Source organism: Drosophila pseudoobscura, chromosome X, assembly GCF_009870125.1.
Source record: "Drosophila pseudoobscura strain MV-25-SWS-2005 chromosome X, UCI_Dpse_MV25, whole genome shotgun sequence".
NCBI lineage: Eukaryota > Metazoa > Arthropoda > Insecta > Diptera > Drosophilidae > Drosophila > Drosophila pseudoobscura.
In genome coordinates this window covers 53,605,925-53,630,123 of record NC_046683.1, presented here as the reverse complement: position 1 = coordinate 53,630,123, position 24,199 = coordinate 53,605,925, and the positions used below count along the sequence as shown (strand labels likewise).

At 48.7% G+C, this 24,199-nt stretch overlaps 4 protein-coding genes across 5 annotated transcripts; 2 read left to right on the top strand and 2 right to left on the bottom strand.

Annotated features, from left to right (window-relative positions):
- Positions 1-47: 47 nt before the first annotated feature.
- Positions 48-2,985, bottom strand: mus304 (mutagen-sensitive 304). The gene is made up of 4 exons (XM_002135128.3): positions 2,257-2,985; positions 704-2,201; positions 454-633; positions 48-392 (listed from the first exon to the last, which is right to left on the bottom strand). Exons 1-4 carry the CDS (start codon positions 2,893-2,895, stop codon positions 163-165), a joined length of 2,547 nt encoding a protein of 848 aa, XP_002135164.2. The 5' UTR covers positions 2,896-2,985; the 3' UTR covers positions 48-162.
- A 504-nt stretch (positions 2,986-3,489) lies between these two features.
- Polr3D (RNA polymerase III subunit C53) lies at positions 3,490-5,716 on the top strand. Its single transcript, XM_001353932.3, has 4 exons — positions 3,490-3,955; positions 4,025-4,395; positions 4,482-4,547; positions 4,603-5,716. The coding sequence occupies exons 1-4, from the start codon at positions 3,717-3,719 to the stop codon at positions 5,199-5,201; spliced, it is 1,275 nt and encodes a 424-aa protein (XP_001353968.2). The 5' UTR covers positions 3,490-3,716; the 3' UTR covers positions 5,202-5,716.
- A 122-nt stretch (positions 5,717-5,838) lies between these two features.
- Positions 5,839-6,736, bottom strand: mRpS26 (mitochondrial ribosomal protein S26). The gene is made up of 2 exons (XM_001353931.4): positions 6,429-6,736; positions 5,839-6,365 (listed from the first exon to the last, which is right to left on the bottom strand). Exons 1-2 carry the CDS (start codon positions 6,635-6,637, stop codon positions 5,897-5,899), a joined length of 678 nt encoding a protein of 225 aa, XP_001353967.2. The 5' UTR covers positions 6,638-6,736; the 3' UTR covers positions 5,839-5,896.
- Positions 6,737-6,825: 89 nt separating this feature from the next.
- On the top strand, positions 6,826-22,510 carry LOC4813375 (uncharacterized). 2 transcript variants are annotated; one of them, XM_001353930.4, is made up of 7 exons: positions 6,826-6,901; positions 13,189-13,282; positions 20,414-20,582; positions 20,648-20,755; positions 20,822-20,986; positions 21,046-21,146; positions 21,200-22,510. In XM_001353930.4, the coding sequence occupies exons 3-7, from the start codon at positions 20,468-20,470 to the stop codon at positions 21,659-21,661; spliced, it is 951 nt and encodes a 316-aa protein (XP_001353966.1). In that variant the 5' UTR covers positions 6,826-6,901; positions 13,189-13,282; positions 20,414-20,467; the 3' UTR covers positions 21,662-22,510. The 2 variants fall into 2 exon arrangements, with proteins under 2 accessions (XP_001353966.1, XP_015043360.1); XM_015187874.2 differs by having other exon boundaries at positions 6,843-7,363; positions 21,200-22,499.
- Positions 22,511-24,199: the final 1,689 nt, after the last annotated feature.

The following is a 24,199-nucleotide window of genomic DNA, read 5'->3' as shown; positions in this document are numbered from 1 at the left end:
CTTATTGCTTGAACCAGCACAGCTCTCCCCGATATATCGAAAGAAGCTTAGAGATAGTTGGGCGCTGCTATTTAAAATATGCAGAACAAAATCGAATGAACTAATTTAAATCAAACGTAACACTAAACAGATCCTAGAACTTACAAACTAAATAAATAGAGACTAATCGAATGTGTATTCCACTCGCTTAAGGCCACCAAAGAAGTCGATTTCGAGGAGTTTAGACGCAGCAGAAGTAGAAGCATTCGGAGCCACATTTTCGGTTTTGGCATCCGCAGAGTTGATAATGCGTGCCCACTCGGCCAGGTCGTTGGTCGGATTGCTGCGATTCGCCTCCTGGTGCAGAGGCTTGAGCATGAAATGGGATTTCTCCAGCTGGCTTAGCAAACGCACTGCAATCAAACGGAAAATGTAATGGCTCGTCCATAAGAGTGGATTTTGGATCGTATTTACAGTGTATGGGCTGGAATCCCAGCAGCGCCGCGTGCTCGCTCCACCAGCTGCAGACGAGGCTGAGATAGTGCTTCGTTGTTTCCTCGGAGTCGCGGAACAGGCAGGTCAGATAGTACTCATGGAAGACGAGTGTCAGCAGGTGCACCGCTATACGAGATATCTCTCCCACTTGCTCGGTACCTGGAAGACGCACAGGATTCAGATTGAGTTCTAATCCCCAATCCCAATCGTTGCAGAAGAGAGCGTTTACCTGCTTTCCTCTGATGCAGCATCCACTGGTGCATCACCTGGAAGACAATCGTGACCACGCTGAGGCATAGTTTCACATAGCACTCGCAGCTGGTGGACGTGCTGGAGTTTGAGTTAGAGTCTGCGGCAGTCGGCACGCTGGTGCAGGATCCATTCGAGGCCGAGCCATGCACCGCTGTTGTGGAGCTGCTGCTCAGCCTGTTGGTCAGCGTTGCTTCGGTGGAGTCCGTCTCCTCGTCGTCGGCAAAGTACGGCAGCATTTCCAGGATGAAGTCCGGTGGGTTCTTAAAGCACTCGAAGGCGAAGCGCACGTGGTTGCCGCCAATGGAAAGCAGCAGCTGGAAGTGGGCCGCCTGCAGCGGGGTTTCGCTGAAGAAGCAAAGCTCTAGAAGCCCAGCGTACACCTGCAGCAGGCAGGAGCTGGGTCCGAAGCGATAGAGGGAGCGCACACGGTCCGAAATGAAGCAGCTCTTGGGACTGTTTACGCACATCCGCGCCAGAAGCTGCGGCTTCTGGAGGCAGGCCAGCAGGCAGGCGCTCAACTCTCCAAACACCCAGGGACTGGGCCGGGTGAAGACCAGCTGCTTGAGTAGCTCAACCAAAAGTTCTTCCACGCGCTCCTCCTCGTGATGCTGCTCCCTCAGGAGGCTGTGCAGCAGGGAGGCTGTGGCCTCGAGCAGGCCAAAGTGCTCGTTGACCTCGTAGGAGAAGCCCAGCTTGACAATCGCATCGACGGCCAGCTCCAGCAGCCAGAGATCGTTGTGCCGCTGCCTAAGCAGGGCCCGTCCGATCTTGCCCTGCTGCCGGCAGATGAGCCCCAAGGTGGCCATGTAGCGACGCAGGAGCAAGGCGCGCTCATTGGCGTACAGAGGTCCAGGCTGGGAGAGCGAGTGGGCGCTGTGATGCTGTGCGTCTAGGATATAGGGATTGTGGGGATACAACATGCAGTTGTGGGGGAACTCCAGGCTCTGGGCATACGAGGCGAACTCCGAAAACACCTTGCACACAGAGGAGACGATGCGCTGGACCAGGCTGTCCACAGATTCCGGCTGCGACTGCAGCTGCGCGTAGTTGAGGAGCAGCTGCTTGAGCTCCACTTCGAACAGAGTGCCCTGCTTCTTGCCCTTCTGCTGCTCCTCGGTGTACTCGTAGACGCTGGCGTTGTTAGCGATCAGCCTGGGCACGGCCTGGTGGATATTCAGCTTGTGGAGGCGCAGCAGAGTGCGCTGCTCCGAGGGGTCGGTGGCCGGCGGAAGCATACTCATGCTCATGTTCATGGTCCTCTCGTGGGCATTGCGGGCCTGCTGCTGGATCTTCAGCTTGGTATACTCGGCATTCTTCATCTTCAGCTCGATGTCCTTGGCCGCGATCTGCTTGACCACCTCGGCCACCTTCTTGTTGCAGTCCCTGTTGGTTTCGTCGGCGAGCGCCAGCTTCTCCATTTTGCTGGCATGCAGCTGCAGGCGCAGATGCTTCAGCTCGTCCCGCAACAGACTGACCTGCGAATGCCATACACTATGATGGGGAAGCACAGGAATACGTACAGGCACTCACCTCTCCCGACTTGGCCTCCGTGCGCTCGTTGCTGTCGCCCAGATCCTTTTGCAGTTTCGAATTGTCCTTCTTCAGGCCCTCGATGCGATCCATTAGGAACTTTATCTGGTGCTCCTGCTGACGCGCTTGCGTCGCATTAGTCTGTGTCATCGTCTGCTGTACGGTGATGCTTGTCGTGGTCGATTTACTCGTACCGGCCTTCACTACCAGGGACGCCTTTGCCTGTGGCAGAGGCTCGGGCCGTGGCACATCCTCCGTGAGGGCCATGGCCAGAAAATCGAAATCCTCGTCGTCCCCGAAAATGGCATCCATGTCGATGCTCGAAGTCTTTTTCTTCGGCGGTGCTGCGGGTGGAAACATCTGCTGGGTGCTGGTCGTGCCTCGCACCGGCGCGAACTCGCTAAATGTGATATCCCCGACCGTGACATTCGTGGCCTCCGCCTTGCGCTTCGCTTCCGCCTCGATCTCGGCCTCCGCTATCTGGGTGGCCATCAGGATGACATCGTCGTCGTCGTCCCAGAAGTCAGCCATGCTACGGGGGGGACTCGGCCGGGACGAGGCCCGGGTCACGCTCACGTCGAGCCTCGGCTTTTTGGCCCTCGCGAAATCCTTCATTGCCCCGAAGCGCTTAGAAGTCATATTCGTTTTTCTATTTATATGATCACCACCGGCGTTTTTGTTACATTTCGGGTTTGTTTTGACAGTGACAGTTTGACATGTCGATCAAACACTCAGAAATATACCGAAATATACCGTCTTATTTTCCAAATATACCACAAAAATACTGACGATTTATTTGTATGTAAATTCCGATATATTCGGCCTTTTTGATATTTGGTTGAATATTATTAGTTAGCCAAGACCCTCAGCTCTGAACGAAAAATTTTAGCCGATTGATGAACCAATTTTCTTCAAGATTGGCTAGTTTTAAGGACTCGTTTTTATTGGATTGCATCTCAAATATGGTTTAAGCCAAAAAGGTTCGCAAAGAGGTCCTTTGTTTTACATGGTAACTACACGGTAACTACACGTCTGTATACAGTCGACTAGCGCCAGAGACTAGAGCGCCAAATTGGAAATGTTTGAAAGTGAACGATATGCAGTGGAAATAAAAGCAGGAATGGAGGGAAACACGATTTTAGACAGCGAAAATTTAAAAAAAAGCCTCAATATGAAAGTATCTATATCCCTTGCTCTTTAAGATACTTTTAAAAATGAATTTTGAAATGGTACCATTACATACCGATATACATACCGATACATTTACAAGTCGATAAAGAAAAATCATGTGCGCCAGGGCACATTTACCAACACTGCATTAATAACCTCAAAGGCGACAAACTGCATCGCTCCGTTGTTAATTATTATTAATAAAAAATACCCACGACGACGGCAAAGGACAGTTATTGAGCGAGGCCTTTGTTGCATTGCGAAAGGGTCGCGGGCGCACATGGAACACCATGCCAGCTAAGCGAATGACCGTCACGACAGCAACAACAACGAAGGCGCCGCCAGCGCCAGTCGCTGGCGTCAGCAGCCAAAACAGCACCAGTGCAGGAGGCGCGACGGCACGTCCCCTAGAGATGCTGAACGGCATGACCCGTCTGACGCCTGCAAGAGACCTCACCCTGGGCGGACGTGGGGCGTCCAACAAAAAGGTCTTTGCCCCCAACTTGAACGCGGTGCGGAATAAGAACGTGTAAGTAGACTGCTGCCTTGGAGATTCGAGATTCCCCCAGTGGCTATATTGTCTCCCTGTGCTCCCCAGAAATGTGAAAACATCCAAGGACTTCACGCAGGTGCGCGGCGGCAAGCGCGGTGGCCGCGGCACTGCTTCGGGAGCAACACGTGGTCGCGGCGGCAATTCCACCCTTATCCAGACAACGGGCCTGTTCTCGGAGGGCGCTGGAGTCGCTCAGCTGCGAAGGTCCGCCGGCAATGGCACGGCATATGCACGGGCCAGTGAGGAGCAGGCGGTGGCCCGGAAACGTACCGATCGCAAAGACGAAAAAGCCCAGGCGTTGCGGGTGAGGGCTCTGCTGGGAGAGTCCGATGCCAGCGAAGGCGACGCTTCCGAACCCAGTGATACCGAGGCTGATAAGACTGAGTTGGCCCTCAAGCCGATCCTGCTGAGGGAAGGTAAGTCCGGCCGCCCTTTCTCTGTCCACAACATCACGCTAATCCCCCGCCCCGTCATGTCCAACACACGACATTTCATTCCCCAGGCCTGTGGCTCACCCAGAAACCCATTGTGAAGAAAGAAGATGCCAATGTAGGCTCAAAGGAGCAAGGTAACCGCCCCCAATCAATAGCTTTTCGTATCTAATGCTTTCGCTTGCCTTGCAGATCCGCTCACCATGGCCCAACAATTGCAGCACCTCCATGTGACCGCCCAGACGGCGGTGATGGATGAGCCACCGCTCCAGTATGGCCGCTATCCGCGGACCATCGGCGGATTTCTCGATGCACCCCAGTCGCAAATATTCCTGTTGCAGCTGCCCAACGTCCTGCCCTGCGTGAGCGATGAGGCGGAGGATGGCGGTAGTGAAGCCCCCAAAAAGGAGGAAGCCCCAGCCGCCTCCGAGACTGAGCCCAACAGTCCCGCCGCTCCAGCCTCCATAGCTGCGCCTAGGCTAAGCGTGCTCCGGCAGCTGGAGGAGGGGCAAATCGGCAAGATCCTCAGGTATCGGTCGGGACGGGTCAAGCTGCTGCTGGGCGACACTCACTTCGATCTGGACATGGGCCTCGACCCGGGCTTCCTGCAGGAGCTCATGTCTGTGACCGCCAATCGCGAGGCTAGAAGTGGCGACATGTACAATCTGGGCCCCATCCAGGCCAAGATCAAGGCCACCCCCGACTGGGTGCACCTCTTCGAGCAGCAGGAGTCGTCCAAGCGCAACACCAGCACAGCCCCGAGCACATCCTTGAAGCCGCCGACTGCGTAGCGTAGCATTGCCAGGGCGGATGCCGTCCTCCCTTTGTTAATCTACAAGCTATGATCGATCTTCTGTTCCTCGCTTCCCCCTCCGCTATCTTCCTGTTCGTTTTTTTTTTTTTTGATAGAATATTATGTCATAATGTACATAGGCCGTGCCTAAGTCTTAGGTTAAACTAAACCCCTTAGTCGTGCATAAAAGGTAACTAAATTGAGATTTGGTATATGGCGAAAACGAATGCGATTTCTGGGAGAGGAGCTCTCAGTGACGGCAGTGAGGCGGAGTTTCCCAGGGGAATCTAAGCATATCTGAAAGGTCTCCGCATCCACAATGCGTCTTAGATCTGCAAGACAGTCCTATGCTCAACCTTTCATGGATAGTGCCACCAGGCACCTTTAAAGTAATCAATTATTGAATTTATAATGCAAAAATGTATTGGATTTCCAGGGAAAAGCTATCCATTATCTCGGAAGTGAAGCTCTAAACCAATAAAACCTTGCTGAAAGGCTTTGGAACTTGGAAAACTCTCGAATTCTTAAATATTGGATTTCAAAGGGAAAAGCATCTACAGTGCATCGACAGACACTAGATGGCTGTTCCGGGATCGTTCCAAAAAGGCTACAAATCTCTTGAATTAAAGCAAAAATTAGGCTAAGAAAAGCTGATTTGTTTTTAATGTAACATGAAACTAAGACAAGGGCTAATTAATTACTCAAGGCCTGCTGGTCGGGCTGTGGATCGGCATCCGGTAACTGCGAGGTGGTGCGTCCCTGGTATAGGTTGCCGGCCATGTCGATGGCGAAATTGGGATCCACGGGATTGGCCAGCGCCGTTTCGATGGCCGCATTGAGGCCCTCGCGCGTAATGTATGTCTTTGAGCGCTCGATCTCGCGTAGAACCGCTTCGTTGGCACGCTCCCGACGCTCCTCATCGCGCAACTGGCGGGCCTCGAGCCGCTCATGGACGTAGGCCACCTTCTCGTCGCGCTCCTTGGCCAGGCGCTGTTCTCGCTCCCGGGCAATCGTTGCGTTCCATTCCGCGTTGGCGGCTATCAAGGCCTGGTACTCGGCCTCCTCCTGCTCGGGTGTCAGCACTATGTGGTCCACCGTAGAGGTTTCCTCGTGCCGGACTACCTCCTCGCGCAGGTACTGGCGCACCGACCGCAGCTGGGTTCTGAAAAGGGGAATACATGTTAGTGGATCCACGGAGACGAGGAAAAGTTGATGGGACACTCACTTGTACCGGTTGTGCAGGCGCATCAGCTCGGTGCGCTCCTCCTCCGTCTGCTTCTTGCGCTCTGGCACGCGGAATATTTTGCTCTTTGCCACCGGCAGCCAGCGCGGCTTCCGACGCCAGCGAACGAACTCCAGGGCGAAACCGTTGCTGCCCGTCTTGACGGCGGGCAGGGTGGACTGCGTCAGCAATTGGCAGCCGGCACGCAGCATATTTTTTCCAATTTAATTAACAAATTCTATAATTTTTAAGTCTGTTGTGCAACTAGAGTTGAATCGATATCGATACATCGAACTATCGATATAAACATTTGGGAGCAAAACATCGGTGTTTGCACGTCAGACAAACATCGCCGACATCGATGTTTCCGTCTAGCCCTAGTTCACTGGAATGGAAAGCTTCGGCCGAAAGCCCCGGAAAGTAACTGCTCATTCGTAGCGGAACTTTTGACGCGGTTGGATTGACTTCACAGAACGGTCTGAGACGCGTTTTTTTTTATTAATGAATAAGTAATACAACAAATAATGCATAAATTCGAGTTGTATGCGCGTGAGAGTGTGTGAATTTGTTGAATCAAAATTGCAGACAGTGTTTTGCTAAGCCCATGCCCATGCCCTGGCCCCTGCCCGCAGAGGAGTGCCTGAAGCGACGATCATTCATTATTGCTTCTTCTTCTTTGCGACGTGTTTCGCTTACCTGTCAAAACGCGAGTGTATTTGTGCTGTGGCTCTCGCGATCGCCTCTCTCCCTCTCTCTCTCTGCCTGTGTGTGTGTGTGTTTCTCTTTTTGCGCATGCAAAAAGGCGGCGGCTTCAACAACAACCGCTTCTTGGAGAGCTTTCAAGTCGAAGTTCTTTAGCGGACCTGCGTCGGCGTCGCCGTCATCGGCAACAGGTTAGCCCGCGCGGACAGCGCAGCAGCAGAGGCGGCCGTGTACAGGTTTGTTGGCATTTTCTGCCTTGCTTTTGACTTTGTTTACCCCTTGCCAGCCCCTCCCCGCACACCCCCCGTCCACTCTTCAGAATCGGAATTTCTGCTGGGGACCGCAAATATCGTTTCCCGCTTATCCGATGTCTCGAGCCCTATCTACCATATCTCTCAAAGGCCATACCCCATTCCCAGAAGTGTTTGCACCGATTCCGATCTATTTATCCACGAACGTGACTCAGATTAAGTTGATACGGCGGGATGTTGATTCTAGATGGTACGGACAGTGCGTTTCAGTGACATAGGACTCAAACAAGAATTTGAGACGTTTTCCAGCGTACTTTTCTGTAAACTTTCAAATGTTTATAAGCTTTTAGTAATTTGAACACATACCTATGGGTTGGATAACCTATTCGTAACCAGGAGTCCACCTATTGGGTACATTGACTTTGCCCCCTTCCCGAACTTACGGTTGTTCCCACACGAACCCTCCCCCAAGCCCCAAACCCCAAACCCCAACCGCCAACCAACCCCATTCGAACGTCTTATCAACGAAGCTCATTAAAAATTCCGAAAACAGAATTGCAACTTCAGTGCACCACCAGCGCACTGCACTACACTGCGCAACATAAAAGCCACAAAATCTCACCTTGAACGCCTCTGCAAGTGCAACATTTGCTTGCAAATTTATTTGCATAACTCAACCTCAACTCTCGCAAGACGCTGTGCGGCAGCGTACAGAATAGAGTTTTCCGACTATGGGGATACCCACTACCACGCAGGTTTTTCAGAGAATTCTAACCAATAGGAGGTCTTGAGGAAGCTGGTCTTTCCGAGACCTCCCTTCTGATTGTGCATTAACATAATGTCGAAGATTTATTGCCCAATTTATTATAGTTTCCCAGATCTAATCCTATTCAAAGTGTGGGCCAGGGAATGGATTTACCCTTTTATTCCACCATAACACTGGGTATAGAAATTCATAAAAATAATTATGCCAGCAGCAGAGGCAACAAAAACAACAGCAGTAACGAGTGAAACAGTTTAAATGACTTTCAGTCACGTCACGCCATAGCCCCCCCTCAGACCACAGCAGGTGTCGACGGGGAGCGGGGGCTTCTTAGGGGTGAAGCAGGGGTTTTCCAGACTTTAACTTAAATATGCAAACTTTTCCCTCGCTTTCGCAACTTGTGATAAGGGTTTTCACCTCCCTCTCCACCCTCAGCTCCCGCTACCGCGCCGAAACCTAATTAGCAAAAATGTTGTGGAGCAATTAAAAGAGTCGCAGTTCTACTTCGGCTTTAATTTTGCTTGCGTGTTTGTTTTTTCGGTGGCTGAGAAAAACAAAGCACCTATTTGTCACAGAGTATTTGTCGCAGTGCAGCTGTTGCTCTTTATATACTGGTGTATATGTATATACAAAGGTATTTTCAGATCACAAATGCCTAGAAGAATGTTTGAGGTTTCACTGCCTTCATAACAACCTGTAATGCTGACATCATTTTGGTCAAAATCCACCCCAAAAGAACAGGAGTTTCGGTTTAAGAAATCCCTTCATGATTGAACAACCCGCAAGCACTTCCGTCGTGTTGCCCCTCCCAGCGGAGAGCTCGACTCAGCCAAGCGAGAGATTGACAAACTATATTTACGACTCCCTTCTGATGATCTCAGGCCCCCCCCCTGAAGGCAGCCCGATGACAATCAGACACGCAAGGGAATTCGCCTCGCGTGCTCTTACGATGAAAAGCTTTTCACAAACTCAGTCGGAAAATAGAAGCAAAAACAACAAAAGATATCGGGACTGAAAACTGACCTCAAACTTAATTACCAACTTAACCTTTTTGGCCGAAACAGCAAGAAACTGGGTGCAGCCCCGTCGTCCTGTGCCCTGTGACCTAATCCGCACTGAAGTGACCTATAAAACGAACGGAAAAACTAAAGTTAACTGCGGGAAATGAGGCCATTTGAGGGACGAGACAGTTGTCCGTTACGTAAAATCATCGAAAAGAAAGGCAAAAGCCCCACTAGCGTTGGCCTGCTCAATGAACATTTGGTAGAGCTGTTGGCGCTTTCCGATGTTGAATTTTATGGGCTCATAAAATCCAGGATAATAAAAAGTTCCTAACGCACGCCCAGGCCCAGGGTGACTATTTTTGGAATTGTGGCACCCAAAAAAAGCCACAAACGAATAAAACCCACACAAATGGCCAACAACAGTGAAGGATATAAAAGTGATATATAAATCGAAAAGGCTTGCAATATACTAAAAAACAATTTGCATATTCATTAAATATTGAACAAGGTACACGAGGCAGATATTCCGCCGTGAATAAATAACTATTTCGTACTACACTCCTGCCCCTGGCTTTCTTCGACGCTTCTTAAGATCCAGACATAAACAAATGTTTTCTATGGCGACCATTAAAAACCAGAGACACTGGCATAAGATAAGAACACGACGATAGATATCGTACTGTGGAACCCTTGGGCTCTGAAGATCTTCCAGAGGCATCTGCCTGGGCCTATAACACGGCTAGAATTGGCCCTGGCACGCGTTTTCTTTTATTTTTGTTTATTATTTACCCCCCTTCCCCACCTTTGTCCACTTCTTCATTGGTTATGGTCACGTTTGGGCGTCTTATCGCTTAAATTACTTAACAAGTTTCGGAGAGCTGTGTCTCTGGCTTATGGCTGAAATATGCAAATGCAATAGGCCTGGAAGTTGAACAACTGGTTGCCAGTTGCAGTTGCAGTTGCCGTCGCAGTGGAATAGAGAAACTTTGACTTTTTAACGAAAATAGATCTCAAGTTTTCTGATTTGAACACAAGTTTCCGAAACAAAATGATCATAAATGAATTTTACGAAAATACTCTTCAGCAAAGGCTCAAAAGTAAAGGCTTTACAGAATGTTTGATTTTTCATAGAATTAGTAGAACCATTAAAAATCCTCTTAATAGAACATCGTATGTGTGTGAAATATGAAAACCTTTGGGGCCGAGAAATGAAAACTCGGTCAAAACTCCGCTGGGGTTCGGAAACCTCTCACAGCTTCCATCTCGCACCGCTCTTCTGCTCCGCCCTTCTCCTTCCCCTGAAACTCCATTTCAAAATAAATTTCGTTTTCAATGCATCACAACAACAAAAACTGAAAAAACAAAAACCATAAACCGGTTTTTTACAGTTAGAGAGGGAAATAAAAACACACACACACACACACATACACGAAAGGTATTTGTTTCTACCGAAAAAAAATAAGGTAGAAACCGAAAAGCCCGAGTGAAAAGTAGGTGACGTCAAGCACCGTTAGCCCTCCAAACTGGTGGTCGCTTCTTCTTCTTCTTCTTCTTGCGGTGCTGCTGCTGCTGCTGCGCTCTTCTTCTGCTTCTTCTCGACTGCTCTTCTGCACTCCTCTTACCCGTGTGCTGCTCGCATGCTTTTGTTTGCTGCGCTTCCCGTTCGAAATTCGTTGCGGACACCCGTCCGTGCGTGTACAAGAATTTTTGTTTTGTTTAGCGGCCACGCCCACGCCCATCAGATATTTAAATTTTACATAACATGGGCAGGCCGACAGCGAGAGCAACCAAGTGGCAGCCAAACGGAATAATGGCTGCGGGAATACCCTTTAAGCTTCACATTTAAGTTTTCTCTGCAACCTTACGCTGAAAATCGGAATACTCTGGAAAAGGGTATACAAATGAAGATAACAGACGCAGCAGCAGCCGCAGCGAGCGACAGGCGACGTCACACTTGCGTGGTCAGCTTTACGTGCATGGATTAGAGAGAGAGAGGGAGAGAGACCGCAGGCGCAACAGGCACTGGCTTGGGCACTGTGGGGCTTAGACCTTCGAAAAGGCACTTTATATATGTATTGGGCAGAGGATGAAGAAAAAGGTTTATCCAGCAATTGACGCCCAAAAAAATCATTTAGCACACTTTAGCAGCGAGCCCACTGTTCGGTTCGGTTCGGCTCGGCTCGGTTTTGCTGACGGCGCAGTCAGCGTCCAGCGTCCAGCTTTTCTGCGCTGCTTAGGCGAATCCCTCCACAATTTGCATTCTCTCTTGCAGAATTCGTGCTCTTTCTCTTTCGATCTCACTCATCCACATGTGTGCGAGTGTGTGTGTTGTGTTAGTGGCCTCGTAATTGAGTTTAGGCTTCGTCCACTCTCGACGCTGGCCGAAAGCTGTTGTTGCTCTTCTTATTTTGCTGCATTTTAATTGAAATTTATGCAGCTACTTTTTAAGTGCCCTTCTCGCCCGTCCCTCTCCACAGAGCGTGGGAGAGGGAGTGTCGGAGAGAGAGAGAGAGAGCGCTGGCAGGAGGCTGCGGTTCAGCGGTTCTTTTGTCCATGCATTGAGTCTGGCTTTGCTTTGGCTTTGATTATTCCTCTCGTACCCAGTACCTAGTACCCCTGGGGTATGCCATTTTTTGTCATTTATGGAACAGTCGGAAGAATGCTTTAGCACCTTTTGTAGGTGCCCCCCCTCCGAGGGTATCCTGTAGTCGTTGCGCTTTCGTTTTGTGCATTGATTCGATATTGAAGGAACAGGAAATTAGATTCAGAATCGAGCGGAAGCCAGCCACTAGTTCCACATACAGTGTTTGGGGCTCGCCACCTCCCCCCCTGCCCTTTGATCGACAGGGCGGCATTCGATTTGTGTAGACAGATCCGCGACTGGCGCTGCCAAAAAGCGAAGAGGAATGCTGTAAAGCGGAGTTCTTTCGGACAAAATGATTATTATTCGCTTCCGGCTTCTGACGATGTTACACCTCGTTTCGGGCCGCCAGTGGAATCTGGTGGATCTTACACGTAATTTGTGTAATTTGAATTTAATTATATTGTTTCCTCTACGACATCTGAACATGCCATGCCAAAGGTCTCTTTTTGGGAAAATAATTAAGTAACATTTTGGGGACTAATAGTGATGTTTCCCCGCAGTTTGGCTTCAGTTTCTTGGCTTCAATCAAATTTGATTCACTTACAAAGCCTTTGATTTTTATAAGAACTATTCACTATTCATTATTATTATTATTCGGTCAATTGTTTGGCCAAATTGAAGGAATTTCCCCTCCCCCACCCCATGATGGCTCCCAATTGCGCTCAATCGACGTAGGGGTCAGGCCTAAATGCTTGGACTTGCACAACACTGGACCCCACACCACACCACACCACACTACTGTTTCTGTTTGGGGGTCAATTATAATTCATGTGAAGTGCAAGAGTTTAATTAAAGTGTTTTTGGATGGATGGATGGATGGCTGGCTGGCTGGCAATGAGGAAATTAGAAAGCCATCAACGGAGCCGTTTCAAATACCATTTCGGTACTTGGCCTGTCCAACTTTCTGCTGTGCTCTGCTGTAGAGTTTTAAGTACTTTTGATTGCGTTTCACCCATTGTCACGGCTGTGTCGCTGCCTCGACTAACGTGATTCACGCAATTTTGTGGCTCGTAGAGACTCTGTCGGGGGCGTTCCATTAACCAAACCATTGTCATTGCTGTCGCTGTTGCGCGCAACTGGCATACAAATTTAAGTTGAACATTTTCTTACTCCCCCGCCCGCCCCCGTCACTCCCTTGAAGGCCCCTCTGGGGTCTGGGTCTCTGGGGTAATTGCCGTGCAATTTCGACTCCAACGATTCCAGGCACGATTGCTGATAAGAGCTGTTATGGCAGTTGTTAGTTTTATCGTTTAACTAAGGGAAGCGATTAAAGATGATTTCAGTTTCAATTATCCAACGATAGACGCATGAACGTCACCCATGGACCCCATCTAAGCCCCAACTCTCGGCGATAGGAATCGATTGAATTATCACTAAAATCGAATCTCCTCAATTACAGATTGGAACACTTTTCGACCCCCAGCCATGGACTATAGCAGCACAAAGAAAAGAGTTTCACAGATTGAAATGGACTTATAAGATGTATAATTAAAGTAAGTTTAATCTTTCTTTTTCTGGGCGAACTTCAAACAAGTCAAACCCGCAGACGAGCCTTTAGCGGATCATAAAAGCTGATTGCCCCACTCCTCGCCTTCTTTCACCAACAAAAAAAGATTCGCGGTCAAGGTTATTGAACCTGAAACGCGGCTGAACTTTGTTTTGAATACTCATTCTTTATAATTTTTACGCATTTTATGGGCGAAAGGAATGCGACTTGTCTTGCGACATCATTAAATTATGTATACGCACCGCGGACCCCTCAAAAAAAAACGGCACAGAAGCAGCATAAGAGGCACATGAATCAAACGAAATGAAATGAGAATATGTTATGCATGCCAAAAGCAGAAAGTCTTAAAGTCTACGTTTGGATCACGGGATGCTCATTATTTTGAATTTTTCTCAGAGTAAATGATGAGAATTGTGGCATTTACGTCTTCTTATCGATTTAGGAGAATTTAGGACGTTGTGTTCCATTATTTTTGATCAGTTTTTGGTGAATATTATATTTTGGAGTATTTTTTATATTTTTTTAAGTACTTTTCTGCACTTTTTAAGTATTTTTCGTGTATATAATTCGTATAACTCTGAAATTTGTGGAGAAACAAATACCCAAACGAGTAGAATGCTCCGATATTATCGGTTTAGTCTAGTTCTTACAGCACCATATACCCCGGAACCTGCACGATTACAGGGTATCCACAGTCATAAAGTAAGTGAATGAAGAAGCGCGAATACCGAGCACCGAATACTGGAGACCATACAGGAGCCGCGACGAGACGAGACGAGTCCGAGTGGGGAGCGGTTCAATAACTGAATAACTGGAATGGGGCACAAATTGAATTACATTCAAAAGGGCGACAATACGGCATACGATCGTATGACTCAACCCAAAGACAAGGCATATGTATCTTATGGATATACATATATGTAGATGTGCCCATTCGATGGCTATTTAATCAAGCTAGAAGTTGAGTTCTTGGCCTGCCATTTGAAGTACTGGCGGCAGCCTCATTAGGGGCCTCTTTCTTGTCTTTTCGCTAACCTTTGGCTCTCCCACACAATTGAAAACTTGTTTTTCAACAACAACAACAATAACAACAACACTCAACGTACTCGCACTCGTATCTGTGACTGATTAACGTCATGCCTGAGATGCCAGTCGTTGATGTGGGAGCCGTGTTCAACATTTGCATAAAACATCTATCTACCGAGCGCGTGTGTGTGCGTGAGTATCTGAGGGAGAAACTTGTCTTGTCGGTGGATTGTCTTGCATTTGCATTTCCACGAAAATATCCTCGTTCTATATTCATGACTGAACTGATTGGATATCCTGCTGTAGAACCCATTCCCGGCAGTGCCCCTGGTGCCACTCGCTTCCCCCGGCAGTGCCCCTGATGCCACTCGCTACCCCCAATCGCTAATTGGGCCACAACAAAACATTTGTCCATTTAATTAATAAGCCAAAAATGGTGGCAACCATGGCAACGCCACTGGCAGGGGCACGTGGTTTATCGACTGCATCGGAGGGTTCTCTATCTTTCAATCAAGGGAGAGGAGGAGAGAATCCAGGAGATCCTTTAATTGTTACAGTACTATATTTTGTGCTTTGCTTGCCCCTTTGGGACACTGTCGCGTCTTGACACGTTCTTGCAAAATTCATTCGACGCCTCGTTGCACTCTACATTTGCCAACCCAGTGAACCGCAGGCCACTTCTCTCGTCCCGTCTCTTTCTCTTTCATGGATGTCCCACCAGGCCCGGCCAGGCATTGGGCTACTTTGGCTAATGACTTTATTGAATCGACCAGAGGCATCATCTCTACTCTGCCCGTCCCCGTCCCCGTTCCTCGGCTGACTTTTCGTGTGACTTTTGCCGCATCAAAGCGCAAAAATTAGTGCAAGCAAATTTGCTCGTAAATGAACGGGCCCCGCCCCAACCCAGCCCACCCCCCGCCAACACTTTGGGTGGCAACCTGCCTTGGCATCAGAGCCTGGTGGTAGTCCCTAGAGAATGGAATGGAAATCGGTGGAAGGAACTATAGATTTTGCCCAGATTTTGATGGGGATCAGTGTGTGTGTGTGTGTGTGTGTGCGTGTGTGTGTGTGTGTGTGTGTTGCAAGTTCCGGTGGCTTTTTTCTCGTGGCAATTGCTGGACATGGTAGCCATCAAAAAGTGGAAGATGGTTGGATGGTTGGATGGTTGGAGGGCAGTTTCCGTGTAAAACGCAGCACATGTTATGTAAATAACGGCTCTTTGCTGTGCATCATAACGGTAAAAAGAGACAGAGAGAGAGAGAGAGAGGGGGAGAGAGCGAGGTCTGTTGATGGTTCTGGAGACGAAGAGGGAATGCAGACTGGGAACTAACTTTTGAGAGAGACAGAGACAGCGAATCCCCTCAGCCTGCCCATCCCCCCAGCCAAGAATGACCCCCTTTAATGACAATGTCTCATGACACACATATGACATGCAGGAAAAACGGAAAAACGGATAAAGGAGGGGGTGGTGGTGGGTGGTGGTGGTGGGTGGTTGGGCTCTTTAGGGCGTTGGCAGTTTGATTGTTGTTTGCACAACTTGTCGTCGTAGCAGTTGCCGCATGTTGCACGGTGGCCTGTCAAAGCCCAAAGATAAATACCAACTGCAAACTCGAGAGAAAAAAAAAACAACCTACTGTGGCGACGGGGAGGGGGAGGCTTGAGATAGACCCCTATAGATTGGGTCTAGGGCTTTTGTCGGGCGCAAACTTTCACCAAAACTTTCGTGTAAAGAAGATGCAACAAAGTAAAAGTTTTCCACAATTTCCGTTGAATTGTGAAAAGAGCTGCAGCCACCACACACACACACACACACACAGAGAAGCGAGTGAGAAATAGGGAAGAGACATAGACAGAGACAGAGACAGACAGGGAAATGTGTTAACCACAAATCAAACAAGAACAACAATTATAAAAGCAGCAGCAGCAGCAGCAGCAGCAGCAGCCACAGATCTGAAGACAGTTGCAACTCCTTCATTTCCATTACCATTTCCATCCACAGCTCCAGCTTTCGTCGTGTCTCCCAGAAAGCCCATGTCTGACCTATTTCCATGGCTGTTTTCCCATTGCCCGACAGATTAGGCCTACACTGAGGGAAAAGCTAAGACAGCAAGGAAGTAGAGACCAGAGACTAGACCCTAGACCCTTCTGGAGTCCCAGGGTCACCTACAGAGATATATCTTCAAGAGTATTTTCTTTGATAAGCAGTCCCTTCTATAGAGAATCTGTAAATATACGTATTGCTTCAATCCAAAAGGTTCTGGAACGTATTTCTGTGTATTTTCTCTACAGAAACTGCGGCTTCCACAGAACTTGATGATCTATGGGCTCTTGTTGTGTCTTTCTCATTCAGATCTCATCTAAAGAGCGGAAGTTAGCGGAAGTTCTCGGCTGTCTGATAACTGTTCTGCTCTTGGCCACAAGAGGCCAAATTGGATGGCTAAAATTTCATTGGAACACATTTTGAGAGCGGAAGGAAGTCTACGAATGTTAAAGATACGAATATTCAGAGGGAGAAGAGCGGAAGAGCAGAAGGAGACCCAAGAGGAGAACGGGCGTGCCCTGGAGGCCTCTTCAGCTGTGCGCGTGTACCCCACCCAGTAGAGGGTGCCAAAAGAGCAGCATCCTTCAAGAGCTCTGATCAATGTGGAGAGTGTCTTGAGCTGAAGGACGACTTCCAAGAAGGACTACTTCCCTAAACGGATTACAACCGAAATAAGTTTAGCAGCCTGCTCCAGAACTCAATTAGGAAAAGTTCTGCCTCAAGTCCGGGCTCCGGGCTCTGGGCTCTGGGCCCCAAGCGTGTGGCGTTCAAGGGAAATTGCATTTTCCAGTGCTCCGCCAAGGCAACGCCAGTGGCTCTGGCAGTTGTTGTTCCATGCCGCACTTTGCCATGGCAACAAGTGCAACCAACAGCCAACAGCCAACGGCCAAAACAGAACGGTGCTCGGCTCCTCGGGTTGCCAACCAAACAAACAGAAATCAAACAATAAACCGAAAATCAATAACCCCCCCACACCTAAGGGACAAAGACGGGAGGCCGCGACACGTTCTGCCATTCGAGCCGACAAATTGAAGGGAATTTCCTGTCTGGCAGGGCACTCGTTTCCCTCCTCACACCAGAGCCGGGTCGAGCCGAGCCGGTGACCCAATTTCCGCGGAAAAGCGACTTTTCATTAGTCCGAAGCGGTTTTTTTTTTGTTGTATTTGGGTTTCGGTTCGAGATTTTTTTGCACAGCGACTGGTAGGGCACCTAATGGGGGTCTTTACGGACTGGACAGAGGCCTCAGACCTCAGACCTCGTACCCTAGAGGTTGTTAGCCTCTCACCTCTCTCTCTGTCTCTCCCTCTCCCTCTCTCCTCTCGCTGTCTCTGCTTTGATCAACCTTAAATTACTTTATTTAGCGTGGCTTTCGTTTCCCCAGTTAATTGATTTGGCTTTTTGTGGGGAAAGGGAGAGAGGAGAGTGGAGAGAGAGGGGCTTTAAAATACGAATGGAGGCAGGGTTTGAGCTGAATTTAGGAGTTGTGTCAGAGATAAGTCGACTAAGTCGAGGCATTATTTATGGCAGCGAAGCACGAAGGACCGAAGGACTGAAGGACTGAGAGTTCAACGAATGACTCAAGGGGTAAGGCGGGCTATGGGGCAAGGGTTGGTAGCGGATAAGAAAGTGGAACTAGGTCAAAAGAATGAGCGAACGGGCAGCATTAGGGGTGCTCTTGCAATGATCGAAGATGGAAAGTCTCGGAATGCATAGAAGCGTTAGGACAGGGCGGGACACCTCTCAATCGCATCTTCTTTTGTGTCTTTTCTCTCCCCTATGACACTATGATTCATGGTTATCGCTTTGGGTTTTGTGGCCAGAAACCCACACGATGTGGCCTGCCCCACGACTTTGGACGGCCCGCTGACAATTACACTTGGTGGCATGGCATGGCGTGGCATGGTGTGGCGTGGCGTGGCAATGGCAATGGCATGGCTTCTCCGCGAAGGCATTGGCGTGTAAATCATATAAACATATGCACATCACCTCTGGAATCACGAGAGGAGCCTCTCTCTATAACTCACTGCCTCCTCCGCACTCCACTCTCCACTCTCCACCTTCTGTGACCACCTACACACGATCGCAGATGGGAGACGGCAGATGCCGGAGAGACAGGCAAACAGAAATTTATGCAAGTTGCAAATCGTGACACAATTGGCAAGAGTTCATTTCTCTGACTTTGACTCTTGGCCTGACTTTGGCGTTGGCTTTGGCTTTCGGCTGGGTTGGGGTTCGGGTTCGGGGTTAGCACCCATTTGTAAGAGCCACAACAATGTTGCAGCATGAGGTGGGAATAGAATGGGACAGTTAGAAGGGATAACAAATGGAAACGAAAGGAGCGATGATGAAGGCTTAGGCACCAGTCCGATATTAGCCAGTAAACCACAGATTAAAGCTTATCCACTTATTTTACTTACCACTTATCCATTGTAACCACTGTACCACATTGTCATCTACTTTCTTTCTTTCTTTCTTTGTTTCGCTTTTGCTATCGCTCTCCCGATCTGTAGCCGCTATATCCTGCCATTTACCGCATTAAACCATGTATCATCGACTTTTAATAATTATTAATTAAATTAATAAGAAAAAAGCGATTCTGGTGAAAAAGCTCAACAGATACCATTTGCAGATCGTTGCTCCCCCAGCACCGCAGAATCACAGAAGCATTCTCCATTGCGAGAGATGTCGAAATCTTGGCCAAGTCTGCACAGAACCGCCCCCAGCTCCCGCACAGAACGGTTCCACTCGACGAAGCGTAGTGGAGCATGGACTTGAAGCGGCTCCCGAGCGGCTTTCAAGAGTCAGAGAAGCAGAACCATCTGCAGCATTCGTTGGGTAATTTAAGATACTTATGCCGCCCCAACCCCCCTGGGCTGAGCTTCTGGCTGTGCAGAGGGAGGGTATGATCATTCTGGTGATGTGTTTGCTGATTTATGGATCAGATCATCTGAAAGTGTATCCGTTGTGGCGGCTTGCGAAAGTACGCGCTTTTCTTCTGGTTGCTGCCTGGTTTGTCCGTTTACCGTTAAGAGCAACAAACAGCGCCACCAGATGAGGCAACAAGCGACTCGTTTCGGCTTCGCGGCTAGATAGTGTCTCCAGTTTCTGGTTTCTAGTGTTTCAATGCCCTGCCGCCGGCGCGATCTCTCTCTCTCTCTCTCTGTCTCTATGTCATTGAGGACTCTCCGCTTACTTCCATTTGATACGATACTTATGGCATAATGACTTGAGAAGGTTGTTTGTTGAGTTTATTAGCATGAAATGAACTTAGAAGGCTCTGGGCCGGGCAGTTGTAGAGTGGAATCGGGGTCACCAGGATTTGTAGGGGAGTGGTATCCTCTTTTACTCCCTCAGCCTCCTTTCCATTCTCGGCTGGCGCTCTCTTTGCAGTCTACTTCTTTCGATGGCCTTTCCAGTCCATTAATTGCTGGCTGCTTTCCATAATTCCCAACTAGATCTCGTTCATACATCACGTATACGCCCCAATGGCAATTGGCTCTTAAATTCCCCAACAATTAGCCGAAAGATGCCAAAACTTGTATCTAATTTCATTTATGTAAAAGGAAATCGGATTACAGCCCATCGACAGCTCTGAGTGTCTGTGAGCCCACGCACACACACACCACACACCACACACCGAGAGCCGAGAGATATATTTTCTCTGCGTAAGCATTATTTCTCTTGTGTCTGTATGCAATCCAAGGTCGCCGACAAGTAGCTCTTTATGTATGAATGAGATCTAATTGTTCGTGATGTGAGGGGCCTCGGAGGTGGAGGTGGACGGGGGCTGGTGGGTGGCTGGGTGGCTCGGAATGGGGCTGATTGTGGGGTAGATTTAAGATTGAGGGTGCTCTGCCAGAGACACATAAGATAATGCCTGTGAGAACATTTTGTAGAACGTCTTACGGCTTACGGCTTGGCCCCATTTCTGGAATGCACTTGACAATGACTTGAGGAATGTGGCTCAAAGTCATGCGGAGAGCACAAAACTGTATTTGCTAACTATTCAATTTGTATCTCTGTATCTTTATCCTTTTTCCCTTCTTCCAGTTGGTTTGGATCTCACTTCGAATGTCTATCGATCGTTATGCTGTACAGTAAAACATGGCTAAGTCGACACTCTATGCTGCTGGTGTGACCTGTCTGGGCTTCGTTTGCTTCGCCTTGGCATCTGTGGCCATTGGGATACCCATCTGGGGTTACTACGATAGTCCATCGGGTGAGTGTTCGTCTGCCCGCCTCCTGCCCCCCTGGTTCTAATTATGTTTCCTTTCCGCCCTGCAGGTGGCTATGACTTTGATCGGGGATACTTTGGACCGTTTAAGGTCTGCAAGCAATTGACTTACAATCGCGAGAAGTGCGGCAACGATGTCTCCAAGTTTCGGCTAAGCAGTGAGTATCGATCGCAAATATCCAACTGCTGTCATTAGTCATTGATTGGGCCACGATTTCCAACAGATGCCGTCTTTGTCAGCGGCCTGCTGGCCATCGGGAGCTCAGCCCTGCTGGGCATCTTCTGCATTTTGTCGGTCATTCAGCACGCGATGATCTCGTCCAGGGAGAAGGTGGTCATGCCTTACACAACGCTGGTGATAGTGAAGCTGATATTTTCGCTGCTGGGAGGTGGGTCGAGTCCCCTCTATGCCTAAGCAAATCTCTAATCTGTATCCCCCTTCCGTTAGGTGTACTGGCCATCATAGCCACTATTCTGTTTGCCCTGCAAATCGATGAACAGGAGCGTTTCGGTTTCAAGATATCGCGTGGCATATCCTTCTACATACAGGTGAGTGTTTCGCTGGACATCCAACCTGTACCGTCTAATGTTCCTCGTTGCAGATCGTTGCCATCGTGCTGTCCATTGCCCTGTTTGTGGCCGCCCTGTACGATGTGATCTACTCGCGCAGCCCCGGCGGCGACCCCACCATGGGCCTGGATGCCGTCTCGCCGGCCAGCGCCACCACCTTCAACAATCCGGGCTTTAAGGAGCCGCGCAGCCGCAACGGGGTCTCGGTGACGGATGCCTCGGGCAAGCCGTACAGCGGCATCAGGAACGGGGCCGGAACTGCGGGCAGTGTGGCCTCCATGAGCACCACGGTGACGAGCGTCTCGAACGGCTCCACCCTCGACTCGGTCACGCGATCGCCGCTGCGGTCGAGCCTCAAGAAGCCCCGCCCGCGTCCCGATCCCACGCTGGGCATACAGAATCCGGGATATTCGGGCTCTGGCAGCTCGCCGCCCATGCGGCGTAACGGCAGCGTGAAGAAGGTCCGCATTCAGACGCACAGCACCGAGGTGTAGGATCCATAGACCACCCATGAATGGGTGGCCGCCCCCGGCCCCCTGCCCCCTGCCCCCAGTTAAGGATTAAGTTCACACAAGCAAAAAAAAGAAAAACATTTACAAAGACTGTGTACAGTAGCAAAAAAAAAACAAAAAAAGAAAGGAAGAAAGATAGGAAGGAAGAAAGGATAAAAATTGTTAGATTTCCCTGATTAGTTACGGAATATTCCTTTTCATTTGTCTTCCAAAAAGATTCGCATTCGCAGCATTCGATTTGGCACAGACGACAGTCTCTTCTGTAAGCAACGGTTTCCGTCCATGGGCAAGGCGAGAGTATTTAATAGAGACCCCCCTCCCAACTCCCCCTATGATTTTCCTTATATGCGAGTACATATATGTATATGGGATCCATCTCCCCAAGTGCCCTTACGACCACGCCCAGTCCCGCGCACTCGAAGGAAAGACATGAATAGCCTCCTCCTCAACAATCCATTTGCAATATTCTCATTTAACGAAACCCCCCCGTACCACATAGGCATGATAAAGCAGCATTTGTAAAATACATAAACATAAACATAAACATCGGATTGACACAAATTGTTATTGATAGTTAAGTTTAAGTCACGACTAATCGAAAGAGTTTCAAAATGCATTCGGTAGCCGTACGATGTTATTGTTAGCAGTACTTTACTTTCACGATTGTTGCGACGAAATTTCACCACTGGAGGACACTCGGATTAACTAAGCTAAGCTAAGCTTTTTTTTGTTTAGTTCTTTGTAATCCAATCGGAAAAAGTGTTTCGTGTTTTTCTCTGTAAGTTAATTACTAAACTAAATCGAAGGCGATAATAAATAATAGAATTGAAACTGGGGGCAAATGTCGTTGGGGAAGGCAACCTCCTTGATGTTGGACCAGGACTCTTCCAAGGAGGATGTTTGCTCGTTTACAAAAAGGCGTAGTACATCCCCGACTGGACTGGAAATGACGGAGTTATAATAACTACAATAAAAAGGCGTATCCCCAACGTGCTAGATGGACGGTTCGAAAGATTCGGGACAGCCGGGAAAGAGCGGAGCTTCAGGACCAACTCTCCCAAGATCGTGAGCATCCAGACTATCGAACGGCATGCCAAAAGAATGGATGTCCCAGTACGGCTGCCACGCCCCGATCGGCCCATGGCCAAAGAAAATTTCCTAATTAAATCCGACGTCAAAGAAATCTCAAAACTCGTTACCAGTCCCCAAAAGTATGCAACAGAAATGTTCCAAAGTTGCCTTCTGTTGATTTCTGTTTGCCTGGCATCCCAGCTCTGAATTCCTTGTGGTCGGTCGTTTGAGCGTTTGCTGTTGGAGCAAAAAAGGTTCTCCTTCAGCAACAGAAAAAAAATTACAACAAACCAGTCTTGATTTGTTTTTTCTTCGTTATTTGTTGGCCTGTGATCGGAAGCTTGAGGCGAATCCCTAAGCATTAAGGGCAAGAATTAAGATCTATCGGGTTTTCGCCGTTATTTGTGGTCCGATCCGGGCGTACCATGGGTTCCTGCAACGGGTGTATATTCTGGATCGTTGCATAAGGACTATAACTTTCCCAGCCATACATATTTTGTTTTAGCGGCTACGTGTCCAGTCTAGGCCTGCGATCTTTCTTGTGATCTGGGAAATATCCCCAAACATAAAGGTCTTTGCAATACTATCCAAAAAAAGAAACCGTCAGATAGGCATATTTTTATTTATATGATTATTTAAATAGCAGCCATTTATATTTTGGGAAAGCAAATAAGAACCAAAACATTTAAATGAAAATGGTTTCATGGTTTTTCAAAATATTCCCCCCGATGATCAATAAACTTCTGCATTCGTTAGAACATTGTTAGGCAAGCTTCATCCACGAGCCCTGAAAACCCAGTTCCAAATGGCATGACCTACGCTACCGCAGATAGCAGGGATTTCTTGGCACAGACCACAGAGAACTCCATTATAAAAGTTGATGGTATAAAAAAGGAAAACAAATAGCTATCAAACCATTGTGCCAGAAAGTTTCGGGAACGAGGGTTTGGGTGATGGGGAGAGTTATAGAGAGTGTGGGACACATGTGGATGAGGATGGGAGCCAACTTGGCTACTGGACAAAACGGCAAGAACAGAATATTTAATATCTATTTAAATCTTCATAAATAGTCCTGTTCTTAACTGTTCGATGTGAGCCCTCAAAACATGAATAGCTCGTCTTGCCCAGGGTAAAGACGACGTCTCGGGATTACGCCTAGGCAGTGGGGCACATCAGGCCGCCAGTAGGCTTTAATAATGGTATCCACGAGGCCTGGAAACATCCGCTGTACATCGATATTGTGGGGTGGCACCTCTAGCTTCAGGGCCCTGGAGAAATACGCCATGACGGTCTTGCCAGAACCATAGACTATAGGCTGAGATTGACGATGCCCCTGGACGCGCGGCCTCCATCTTGGGCAGTAGCTTCCGGTTGAGCATGAACGCAGAACCAATCAGATCCACAGATCGGGGCTCACTTCTTCAAAGTTTTCGGGCTTACAGTGAAGAG

Excerpts from the sequence above, each read along its gene's own strand:
- mus304 (XM_002135128.3), bottom strand. The coding sequence starts at position 2,895 with ATGACTTCTAAGCGCTTCGGGGCAATGAAGGATTTCGCGAGGGCCAAA. Across the intron at positions 2,202-2,256 it reads CGGAGGCCAAGTCGGGAGAG|GTCAGTCTGTTGCGGGACGA; the intron begins GTGAGTGCCTGT and ends TGGCATTCGCAG. Across the intron at positions 393-453 it reads GGGATTCCAGCCCATACACT|TGCGTTTGCTAAGCCAGCTG; the intron begins GTAAATACGATC and ends GTTTGATTGCAG.
- Polr3D (XM_001353932.3), top strand. The coding sequence starts at position 3,717 with ATGCCAGCTAAGCGAATGACCGTCACGACAGCAACAACAACGAAGGCG. Across the intron at positions 4,396-4,481 it reads GCCGATCCTGCTGAGGGAAG|GCCTGTGGCTCACCCAGAAA; the intron begins GTAAGTCCGGCC and ends TTCATTCCCCAG. Across the intron at positions 4,548-4,602 it reads TGTAGGCTCAAAGGAGCAAG|ATCCGCTCACCATGGCCCAA; the intron begins GTAACCGCCCCC and ends CTTGCCTTGCAG.
- mRpS26 (XM_001353931.4), bottom strand. The coding sequence starts at position 6,637 with ATGCTGCGTGCCGGCTGCCAATTGCTGACGCAGTCCACCCTGCCCGCC. Across the intron at positions 6,366-6,428 it reads CGCCTGCACAACCGGTACAA|AACCCAGCTGCGGTCGGTGC; the intron begins GTGAGTGTCCCA and ends TCCCCTTTTCAG.
- LOC4813375 (XM_001353930.4), top strand. The coding sequence starts at position 20,468 with ATGGCTAAGTCGACACTCTATGCTGCTGGTGTGACCTGTCTGGGCTTC. Across the intron at positions 20,987-21,045 it reads GATATTTTCGCTGCTGGGAG|GTGTACTGGCCATCATAGCC; the intron begins GTGGGTCGAGTC and ends CCCTTCCGTTAG. Across the intron at positions 21,147-21,199 it reads GCATATCCTTCTACATACAG|ATCGTTGCCATCGTGCTGTC; the intron begins GTGAGTGTTTCG and ends TCCTCGTTGCAG.